This window comes from Marmota marmota, unplaced genomic scaffold (assembly GCF_001458135.2).
Source record: "Marmota marmota marmota unplaced genomic scaffold, marMar, whole genome shotgun sequence".
Lineage (NCBI taxonomy): Eukaryota > Metazoa > Chordata > Mammalia > Rodentia > Sciuridae > Marmota > Marmota marmota.
In genome coordinates, this window is record NW_026000283.1 from 11,380,684 (window position 1) to 11,392,247 (window position 11,564).

Here is an 11,564-nt window from a genome sequence, read left to right on the forward strand (position 1 = left end):
ATTTACTTTTAAAAAATTATTAACACATGTTAATTGTACAATTAATGAGTATCTTCAGACAACTGCATTACTTTTTTACCCAGGGCACTTTCCCAAGGAGTTACATTCCCAGTCTTTATTGGTTTTTTATTTTGAGACTGGGTCTCACTAAGTTGCTGAGGCTGGCCTCAAACTTGCAATCCTCCAGCCTCAGTCTCTGAAGTCACTGGGATTATAGTCATGTGCCACCATGCCTGGCCTGCATTAATTTTTATATAATAACCCCACTTGTGCAGCCAGCAGCAAAGATTTAACTAATACCAGATACTTAGGGAAGGCAAAAGTTGCTAAAAGTAATGTATGCCAGAGCTCTTAGCAATGAAAGGACCAAATCTTTCCCCAAGTCAAAAAGCAACAACATAGTATAATTCTGGCTTTTCCATTAGTTTGCTTTGTGAACATGGACCCATGATTTTAGTATTGTTTTTTTTTTTTCTAGGAAAGTTCTTGAAAATTGAAAAAAAGCTACATAAATGTCTTTTTTCTCCTTTTGTTTCTAAAACATTTTCTATATGAAATCTTATGAGGTTAGTAGTAGTACAAATGACAAAATGAAAGAAAAGGGAGTGTTCAAACAGGTTGAGTGACTGGTCCAAGGTTACCTAGCTCACAAATGGTACTTTATGGTTTGAACTATGACAGTCTGGGCTCCTAGAAAAGTAAACTCATGCCATTCCTTCAACTGACTTGACAAAGTCAAGGAGCTCATCAAATTGAGCCAATATCTTCTAGCTTTTTCACTGATATCACTGGAAAATGCTCACATCATCCAGTATCAACCAAAGATTATCTTATGATCAATACAGACACACCAAAGCCAAAAAGTAAACTCATACATTTTGGAAAGAATTTCGATGAGGAAAGTTAGAACATATTGAATTAGTCAATACTCTATTTACCAAACATTCTAGTTGTTTGATGTTTTGCTTTATTATTATCACTCAGAAGTTTCAGAAATAGTTAAGAAAGGTAAAAAGTTTACAAATTCTCATGCTGGTTTTCCCTGAATTCCAAACTTACCATGGCAACATTCGAAAGTCCCCAGAAAAGTCTTCATATTTGTAGTTTACCACATGCCAATCTGTGCTATAAGTTTTAATGCACTAAAAGAAAATGGAAATCTTTATAATATCGGAAAACTGCAATATATCTACTTTTTAAAAATCTGATAATATACCAATAGACTTTTCAAACCACTTGGTACAGATTGGTATTGGAATCTTCCCACAGGGATCAACCATATTTCTCTAACTCAATCAGTTAATAACAAATCCCAATTCATATGGGTCTTTTCAATACTCTGACTCCAAGTCCAGGGAGCACTCAAATCCAAAAGAAAAAAAAATACTGGGAATGTGTGCTTCTTGTGAAAACATTTAAACCATATTCTCTGTATTATATCATACAGATTTATGATGTAGTCAATTAAGTTTAGACATTTTATTTACATTGAAAGAAAAATATCTAACATATTTTATGTAAATAAAGTTCAATTTTGAAAAAATAAATGTTCTTCTGTGGCCATTAAGCACCTTACCTCTTTGACAAATAAACTTTGGGCTCTCTTTTCAGCATCTTCTGGTACAGTAGACTGAACTGTTCTGCGCTGACGACCTATCACTGAGATCTGGAAGACAAAGAACATTCTTGCTGTAAGAACTGGCTTGGATACTGTAGTTTTTGTTCTTTAAAAAAAGTATTTGTGAACTCACAGATATATCTTCCATTGGGAACATAAGCAGGTCTCTGAGGGGATCACTGTAAATCTGGGTTTTCCTTTGAGTGATAACATTCTCATAGTCCAGGGGCTCTACAACTTTGGCCTTTTCCTTTATGAGAGACAAAAATAAAGTTATTGTGGGCAAACTCATCTCTATGTACTAAAGATACATACATTATTTTACAAAAGAAGAAAGTATTAATAATATTATTTAAAAGAGATATTTTCACAAGATGCATAGTCTCCATGACTACACATACATACACCAAACACATGCAAAGAGAGTCTCCATTGCTAAACACAAGAGTTCTGGAGCAATAGCACCTTACTATGCTTCATCTCTATGCCTTACAAAATATTTTTAAACTTTTTTTAAAAAATGTTTTAGTTGCAGATGGGCACAATAAGTTTATTTCTTATTTCTTTTTATACTGAGGATCAAACCAAATGCCTCACACTTTCTAGGCAAGCACTCTACCACTGAGCTACACACCCAGCCCATGAACTTTAATAAAATAAAATTAAAAATGGTAAGATTTGGAAGCCTGTGAGTTGACATTTACTGAGTATACAGTATATTCGCTGTATACTATTACTATTACTATTCGCTGAGTAACTAAAGAGGAGAAACTGTCAACATTCACATGCCTTCTCTGTACCAGGTACACGTCCAAAGACTGTACCAAGTTCCAGTATAGCTGGGGCAAACATGAGTATTGGAGATGCTTAATCCTATGAGCAGGGCATTAAGGGTGAGGTTCAGGTGGCTCAGTCAAGGAGTTCCTGGTGGACTTCTAGATGAGCTGGTCATTGACAGCAAGGCTCCAGCATTAGGTTAATGTTAAAAGAAACAGAGTCAGTGAAGCTGAGAAATCCAGCTTTTATTAGCCGTTTCTACATGTTAGGCACTGTGCTAAGTGCTTTCTGAACATTTTTGCATCTAATACTCATAATAACCCTATGAAAAAGGTTTAATCATTATCCCTATCTTACAGATAAGGAAGTTCTTAACTCAGGTTAAGTAACTTGCCCCCCGCTCTTTCAGAGCTGGAATTCAAATCCAGATCTGGCTGCAAAGGAGCTAGTCTTTCTCCTCCACATGGCCATTCCTCCATTCAGAAATACAAAAAGATATTAATGTACAAGGTACTGAACTTGGAATAGGAGCCCACTACTTAACCCTCCTATCATTTTCTCATTCATGGAAGATACCATGATCTAACGTCTATTTTGACCTCTCTGCTTATTTGAGGGCAGGGACCTTCCTGTACTTGTTCACTGCTGTAACCACAGCACCTAGAATAATACTTGGCACTTGGTGGGCACCCAATCATTAATTGTAGAATGGACTTTGAAATATTCAGATTCAATAGGAATACATCTTCATATGTTATTCTAAACCAATCTGGGCATCTATTAGTGATTTCTACTAATGATGTTTTATTTAAATGAAATTACTAAAATTTCCTAAGAAAAACTGCATTAAGAAAATTCAAGGGCTTATAGCTCAGTGGTAGAGCACTTACCTAGCACATGTGAGCACTATGTTTGATCTTTAGCACCAAATAAAAATAAATAAATAAAATAAATGTGTTGTGCCCATCTACAACTAAATTTTTTTTTAAATATTAAGTCTTTTTAAAAAATATTTATTTTTTAGGTGTAGATGGACACAACACAATGCCTTTATTTTTATGTGGTGCTGAGGATTGAACCCAGGTCCCTCCTGTGCTAGGTGAGTGCTCTACTGCTGGGCCACAATCCCAGCCCTAAAAATATTTTTAAAAAAAGGAAAAGAAGAGCTGGGATTGTGGCTCAGTGGTAGAGCACTTACCTAGCACATGTGAGCACTATGTTTGATCTTTAGCACCAAATAAAAATAAATAAATAAAANAAGTGTTCTGTGAACTAAAGAATAATATAAGAGAGAAAATACAGGGCTGGGGTTGTGCCTAGCATGTGTGAGGCCCTGGTTTCAATCCTCAGCACCATATATAAATAAAGAAACAAAAATAAAGGTATTGTGTCCAAATACAAGTAAAAAATAAATATTTTTTTTTAAAAAAAAGAAAACTCAAGCTTAAGATATACTGAAACTTCACCAGAGAAATGATAAATGTTTGAAGAGATAAATATATTTAAGCTGATGTAGACATTAAGCAATGTATACATGTACCAAATATTTCACGGTACTGTTATAACATGAATAAATTCTACTTTTTTGTTTATCAGCTAAAATTTTAATTTTTAATAATATATATTAAAACAATATAATGGAACAGGGTTAAATTTGTATTTGTGTACAGTGTTTGAGGTAGTGTCCGACATACTCCATCCATATAATCCTTTGAGAATGGTTTGTATACATGGTTCACAACTGGTCACAGCCATAATCCAAGTTCCATATCTGAAAGACATCTCAGAGTTTTCCTTATGAAATTACTTAGAAATATTAACCATACATAGCTTTCCTAGGTTCATATATAATTACATGAACAGTGAAACCCCACATCATGAACAACCACAAGAATGGGATTCTAATTAGAATAAGTTACACTCAATGTATGTGTAATATATCAAATATACTCTACTGTCATGTATATCTAAAAAGAACAAATAAAAAGAGAAAAAAGATTACTTAGAAAGATTAAACTACTCTAACCAATGAGAATCAGGGTTCAAATATCTAAAATATTCTAACAAAGACAAACTTTTTTCAAATCTTAATTTTCATACATGTGATGAAAACAAGCCAATCATCCCTAGGATGTCTGTGAGTACTAATGTAAAATGAGTTGAAATAAAAGGGAAAAAATCATATTTACAAAACTTTGAGTTTTTCCTAAAGGAAAACCTGAAACCCTTGGGCTGTACCTACCATGGATCCAAACAAAAGGAAACTGATGGCATCTCCAAGTCTAACCCTTGGAGTTCATGATCAATTTCTCAGAGAAGTTGAATGAATAAAGCCCTATCTAAGAAAGCAAGCTTTAGGTACTGAAAATAATTTTAAAGTCTTGCTATTGGTGCCAACTGTCTTCCCAATACTGACTGCCAAAACAGTTCTCAAATTCAATGTTTAACCTGTTGAATTGGCATCTGTTAACCTCTCTGTACAATAATTTCACAAGGTCTACGGCCATACCACCCTGAACGCGCCCGATCTCGTCTGTACAATAATTTCACAAGTATCTGTTTTAAGTAACTTTGAAAAACAAAAACAAAAAATCCTCTTTCAGTTTTCTAATGTAGCTGTCAAATTGATATGGAAAAGCATATTTCAAAATGAATCATTTATTTACATGTACAGTATAAGTCTTCTAAAAATTAAACATACTAGCTCCCCATGTATTTTGATGGTCATATATTCATGTTATTTAAAACGAGGTTTCACTTTTCATTTAAAGTGAATTAAACTTCCCCTTTTAGAAGACCTAGGCCTGTGAATCTGGCTTCACCTCTATGAGAAGGAAAAGAAAAATGGACTGAAGCCCTATATTTTTCTTCCAGTAAGATTCAGATATAAACTTCTAATAGCAGAGACAAGAAAAACCTTTGACTTGTAGAATTATAATGGTTTAATAGTGGCTATTCCTTTTTTAACTTTTCTATTCAGCTTTACCATTCTATTATTAGACTAATACAGTTACCCGAAATAAAGTTTCTACCACACTTAGAAAAGATTTTTCTCTCAGATTTGTGATGCAGCCTTTCTCCCAGTTTGTGCAATGATTGTCCTGCAAAGGTCTAGAAAGGTCCAGAAAACTGTGTTATAATAAGTGGGCCTTTACAATCATTCAAATAGCAAGGTCCCACTATATACTTCCACACAGTTCTGTAGCAATGTTAAGTAAAAGGCAAAAGTGTTTATACAATCTGGAGAGAAGTGAGCATATGTTTCAGTCTTTTCTTCCCAAGTAGTGACAGGAAACCCATCAACCTAAATTTGGAACCTACTCAGTTTTCACCATGGGGAAAACAAAACAAAACAAAACGATCTGCCTTTGAAAGTTCTCATTCGCTGAGTGAATAACTTGCTAGTAATAGTATTAGTATCTTCTGTTAATTAAAAAAAAAAATCACTCTGTAGTCCTAAGAAAACACTTTCATATACATTCTGCCTGTTTCTTAACAAAAAATATGTCAAGTACACAAGGAAATTACCACCATTTCAACTTTGTACATGAGGAAACTAGCTCAGAGGCTTAAGTTCATCTCCCTACATTAGTAACAGCAGAATTGGGATTCAAACTCAGATCTTTTCTTAAAATTTTGAATTTGTCTCTTTTTGCACTGCCAGAGCTAGAACCCAGAGCCTTATACATGTTAAGCAATCACTCTATCACTGAGCCACATCCCTGGCCCCAAACCCAGATTTTCTAACTTATGATTCTTTTTTTAGTGTTTCACAACTGGATTTATTTGTATGCAATCCTCAGATTTTTGCCACACCTTCCGTGGTATCACTTACTTAGTATTTTTCTTCAAATCAAGTGTCTTCATTGAAATACATTGATGGAAAAAAGAAAGCCTTCTATAACTGCCATAAAGGCATTTTCCTAAGCGCTAGTAAAATAAAATTTTAAAATACTATTTTTTGGACCCTAGTTTAGGACACAGTGCACTCTCCTGTGTTTACTCCAACCATTAAGGTCCAAATGTCCATGGACTCCCATGTATAAAACCTTAGAACTGGGAAGAAATGTACAATCCCACAAACTGAGAAAACTTTTTGAATCGTAGCATGGGGGAAAGGACAGACATCAAAAAAAGACACTCATCAGTACAGATTTAGTTGGAGCTTGCTTCTTGGTTCAAAGATAGAAAACAAAGTCCGTAACAGCATCACAACTTTGATTTTACCATTTTGTGGTGGTTCCTGTACTTCCACTGTACAAGATGACAAAAATAAATACATAAATATGAACATGGGTGTGCAAAGTCAATGACACAACCACTTGTGTATTCAAAAACACATGGAATTAGTAAGCCTATTCATACCATCACTAGAAATGTAACCATATAATTTCAATTTCATTTAAAACACAATAATAATCCCATATTTCTCGGTAAACAAAGCAAAATCAGCCTGGTTATTTCTGCTTCGGTATTACAACAAAGGTCATTAGTTTACCAGTAAATCTTTTACTTTAGAAACTAGTTCCCCTTAAGAATTCAAAGAATGTCTCTTCTGCAAGTCTAAAGTGAACACTGGCTTCATAGAATCCCTCCTTTATCACACTGGGAGGAAGACCAGAAAGTTTACCAGTGGAGCACAGGGCCAATTCCGAAACATCCTTGCCCTGCCACCCCTACCACCATCCTATCCTCCAAATTAAGAAGGGGCATGGCAACAACTGGTTTAAGAAAATGATTTTGCCCAAAATTCAGATGTTCATTTTTGCAGTATTGTGATCAGTTTCAATAGCATCTGAACATTTTCCTTTGGAAAATCAGTCTTAGGCAAGAAATAGCATGCTCAAAAAGAGGTGAGTCTCTCCTTCCCATCATTCCTCCACTCTGCTCACTTGGGACTTTCTTCAGATCCCCTAGTCATTCAACTTGCCTTTCATTTCAGACATCTGTAGCAGAGTTTAGAGTGCTTTCTTCAGAGAATATCTCAAAATAACACTTCACACTCAAAAAGGCCACTGGGGGCATGTCATTTCTGGCAGCACAGAAAACAAAGCGAGTTCAGTGCATGACACATTTATTGAGTACCTACTAAGGTGAAGGCCCTGTACCAGCCCCAGATGATACAGAAATGAAAAGAACCAGATCTTGCCCTTGAGAAGCTCAAAGCCTAGTGGGGAAGGCAGATAAACCTGAGACATTTGAGTTGATCACAGGAGCTGTCATAAATTAAAGTGCCACATGGTTTCCCACACATCCAACAGCTCTCCAACAGCCATGTATTCTTCCAGCAAGGAAACTGTACAGTCTTTTTGTATGCTAAAGTGTATGAATCCATGATTCCCATTTATGTTGAGTAGAAGAATTTCACTGTATGGGCATATGTGGTCACAGATCATGTCATCTTTTCTTCCACTTTCATTCATCAATTTTGTAAGTTCAGACACTAGGAAATTGACTTGTGTGAAGATGAGGAGCAGCAAAAGTTGTTCTGGGATTGACAGAAGTGAAAGATGCCATCATCACAACCTAGACACTTCTAGAGGGGGATTCTCCACAGCATTGCAACCAAGGAACATAACTATAAGGAACGGTTTCATAGGTTCAAATAAAGAGTACTTGATTTTGTTATGACCCTGTCTTTTCAAATATTACTACTTCTTACAGCTAATTTCTGTCTCTTTTCCCCAATAGGAACTCCAAGTACTGAAGGAGCTTTGAATTACTATAATCTAATGATGATACATGGGAAGGGCATTCTGTCTTTTCAATTTAGTACAACACAACTTGGCAAAATCGACATGAACATATTTTTATAAAGGTTGTTTTTCAAGGCAAATCTTGGCATAAGAACACAAATACAAATTGCATTCAAGACACTGACCTTTCGTAAAGCAAATAGCTAAGGAAGAATATTACTTTTCATAAGACCACTGGATCATGCTCCTTCCTATCCACACCATGACTCACATTATTCTTGAGCTATTCCTCCCACTTCTCTCACCTATAGTGCCTTATTGCCTTTGCTATTCACTGGCATTTACTCATATATAACCTTGTTTTGTCACTTGACTGCTTTGTGGGTGGTTTATTCATTCTCCTCAACAGGATCTTAAACACCCAATGGGGAGGGAAAACTTTGATTTGCCTTTTTGGTAACATTAAGCACCACTGTATACCAAATTAAAAGTATATACCTATTATCTCATTTAATTCTCTCAAAACCCTTACGAGATGGAGGGGTATAGTGGTGCATGCCTGTAATCCCACCAATATGGGAGGCTGAGGCAGGAGGATCACAAGTATGAGGCCAGCTGCAACAACTTAGTAAGACCCTGTCTCAAAAGAAAAATTAAAAAGGGCTAGGCGTAGTAGCATACACCTGTAATCCTAGTGGCATGGGGAGCTGAGGCAGGAAGATCGCAAGTTTAAAGCCAGTCTCAGCAACTTAGTGAGGCACTTACCAACTCAGCAAGACCCTGTCTCTAAATAAAACATTTTTAAAAGGGGATCTGGCTCAGTGATTAAATGCCCCTGTATTTGTTTCCTGGTACCAAAAAAAAAAAAGTAAAAAGGGCTGGAGGATGTGGTAGAGAACCCCTGGGTTCCAACCCCAGTACCCAAAACAACAACCACCAAAAAAAAAAAAGAAAGAAAGAAAAAAAAAACCCTGAAGTGGTGGTTCTTTTATTATACTTAATTTATAGATTTAGAAATGAGGAAATTGAGGCTTAAGCAAATCCAGTATCACACATTCCTAGAGATGGGATTCAAATCTATATCCTAGAGATGGGATTCAATCTATATCTGGTGGACCGCCAGAACACTTGGCCACATTACACATGCACCTATCTGTATTGAATTTAACAAAAACAAAATATTTCCTCACCCTCGCTCCTACCATGTTTTATTTCTTTGGATGGACTTTGCACTTTAGGATTTTCTAAAACTTAAACTATGCTATTATCTTATCATCTTGCCTTCCCATTCCCCTGATGATGCTGAATGTAGCTGGCTTGGAGAGCTTGTAATGTAATTGGATCAGGAGCTTTGCATTTCTAAGCTGTTGCTTCCAATCTACCATTTGCCATCAATGGGTAGGGATCAGCACCTTAGGTCTTTTACTTTGGGGAAAGGAGTTAGCAGATTCAACTTCAAGTGGGTAGGAATCAAATTACAAAAAAACAATAGTAAGATATTGTCAAGGGACCATGTCTAATTCATTTCAATATCCTCCACAGAACCTAGCAGAAAGCCGTGAGAACTACAAAGCAGGAAGCTTTTGTGGTTCCTAGGGATAACCAGCTGAATAATACAGAGATTGATCTTACACATTCGCCTTCCAAGCCAAAATGGCAGCACACAGAGAAGGGCAAGTCATTGCTAAGGCTTTCAGAATTAATTTTCAGTTTCCAGCTTTAATTTAGGAATGACAACGTGCTGTTCTAAGAATCAGCAAAATGAGATTTCAAAGGTATTTGAGGAAAATAAATTGAAGACTAAGACCCATTTTTTGTCCTTTATTGGAATCTTAGCATAAGGAAGAAATTATTTTAAGTGCCAAACTTTTTCCTTTTCCAAGTCTCCTTAGCTATTTACATAAACTTTAGAACTCTTTTTTAAAACTGACAAAGAATTTATTTTTTAATCAAGAAATAAACAAGACTATATACTAGCTATGATTAGTTCACACTTGGTTAATGAAAGTTTTTTTCCTTACAGGCAACCCAAATATTACGCAAATCATCTAGACTATTTACAACAGTAAATACAATTTTGATGGACTCCCTAACCCCAACTTCAATTTAGCCAATAATTATAACTTGGGCTGGGGATGTGGCTGTCCACCGAAAACTAAAAAATAAATATTTAAAATTAAAAAAAATAATAATAATTATAACTTTACTCAACATGCTAGCTGACGGATAGAAAAACTGATTTGAATTCAATTCCTCTTGGCTTTGTGTTCATTTTCTGCTAATAGCATTTAAATGACTCAAGCAAAAAAGAGGTGAAAAAAAATAAAAGGAAGGGTTTGAATAAATTGAGAGAATGAAACAGTACCATTTTGAACTTGGAAGAATACTGTTTCTATTCTTTAGCACATCATTATTGACAGAAAGAAAAAAAATACACTTTGGTTATACATAATGACTTCTGAGTAAATCAGAGAACTTAACAAATTCTCAGACATAAACAATTATTACAAATAATTAATTTATGCAAGGAGAAATTAGATTGTACCTGTTCTGTGCCTATCAATCAATTTTTAATCTGCCTTGAATGTCTGTGCTCACCATAAACTTACAACAACAAAAATCTTATTTGAAGCCAGGCATGGTAGACCACACTTACAATCCCAGCTACCTGGGAGGCTGAGGCAGGAAGATTAGTAGTTCAAGGCCAGCCTCAGCAACTTAGCAAGGCTCTAATCAACTTAGCAAGACTCTGTCTCAAAATTAAAAATAAAAAAGGACTGGGGATGTAGCTCAGTGGTAGAGCACCCCAGAGTTCAATCCCCAGTACCAAAACATAACAATAATAATAACAAAATTTCACTGGGTGCCATGGCATACACCTCTGTGGCTCCAGCAACTCAGGAGGCTGAGGTGGAAGGATTGCTTGAGTTCAAGAGCTCAAGACCAGCCTGGCAACCCAGTGCAATTCTGTCTCAAAAAAAAAAAAAAAAGTCTCACTTTTCCCTAAAGTTTATAAACAGAACTATAACATACTTAACATTCTTAAACAGAAAAAAAAATGTAAAGAAATGTAGAGTGCACAGATGCCCTATAAGTATGTAGATTTAGCCAGCTAAATTACATTCAATGAAAACAAACACCTAAAGGTCCTATTTGAGTCGCTTGAACATTGCAGCATAAACTTACTCAAGTACAAAAGCTCAGTGATCTACAAAACAGTCACACATCATTTTCCACACTGGATTTGACATTGGTCTACCCATCTCATCAATTTGCTCCCAACAATGAAGTAAAGTGAAATACCCCATTTTGAAAATTAACCTTGACAAGGGAAAATGCACTTTTCCATTTTGGTTTTCCATAATTAGTCATATTGGCTCTCCCCACTAACTGAAATTATCTTTACATTTTTTGAATCCACCAGTGATGTAACCTTCTACCACTATATATTTAATATATATATATATATATAT

General features: G+C 35.5%; 1 protein-coding gene across 1 annotated transcript in view; it reads right to left on the minus strand.

The window, feature by feature from the left end:
* Dock11 (dedicator of cytokinesis 11) overlaps positions 1–1,968 on the minus strand; it is a 142,900-nt gene extending 140,932 nt beyond the window's left edge. The window contains exons 1-3 of the mRNA XM_048797110.1: positions 1,752–1,968; positions 1,577–1,666; positions 1,060–1,142 (exon numbers count right to left, since the gene is read on the minus strand). Coding sequence (XP_048653067.1) covers positions 1,060–1,142; positions 1,577–1,666; positions 1,752–1,910 — 332 coding nt within the window. The 5' untranslated portion in view covers positions 1,911–1,968. The remainder of the gene's footprint in view (positions 1–1,059; positions 1,143–1,576; positions 1,667–1,751) is intronic.
* Positions 1,969–11,564: the final 9,596 nt, after the last annotated feature.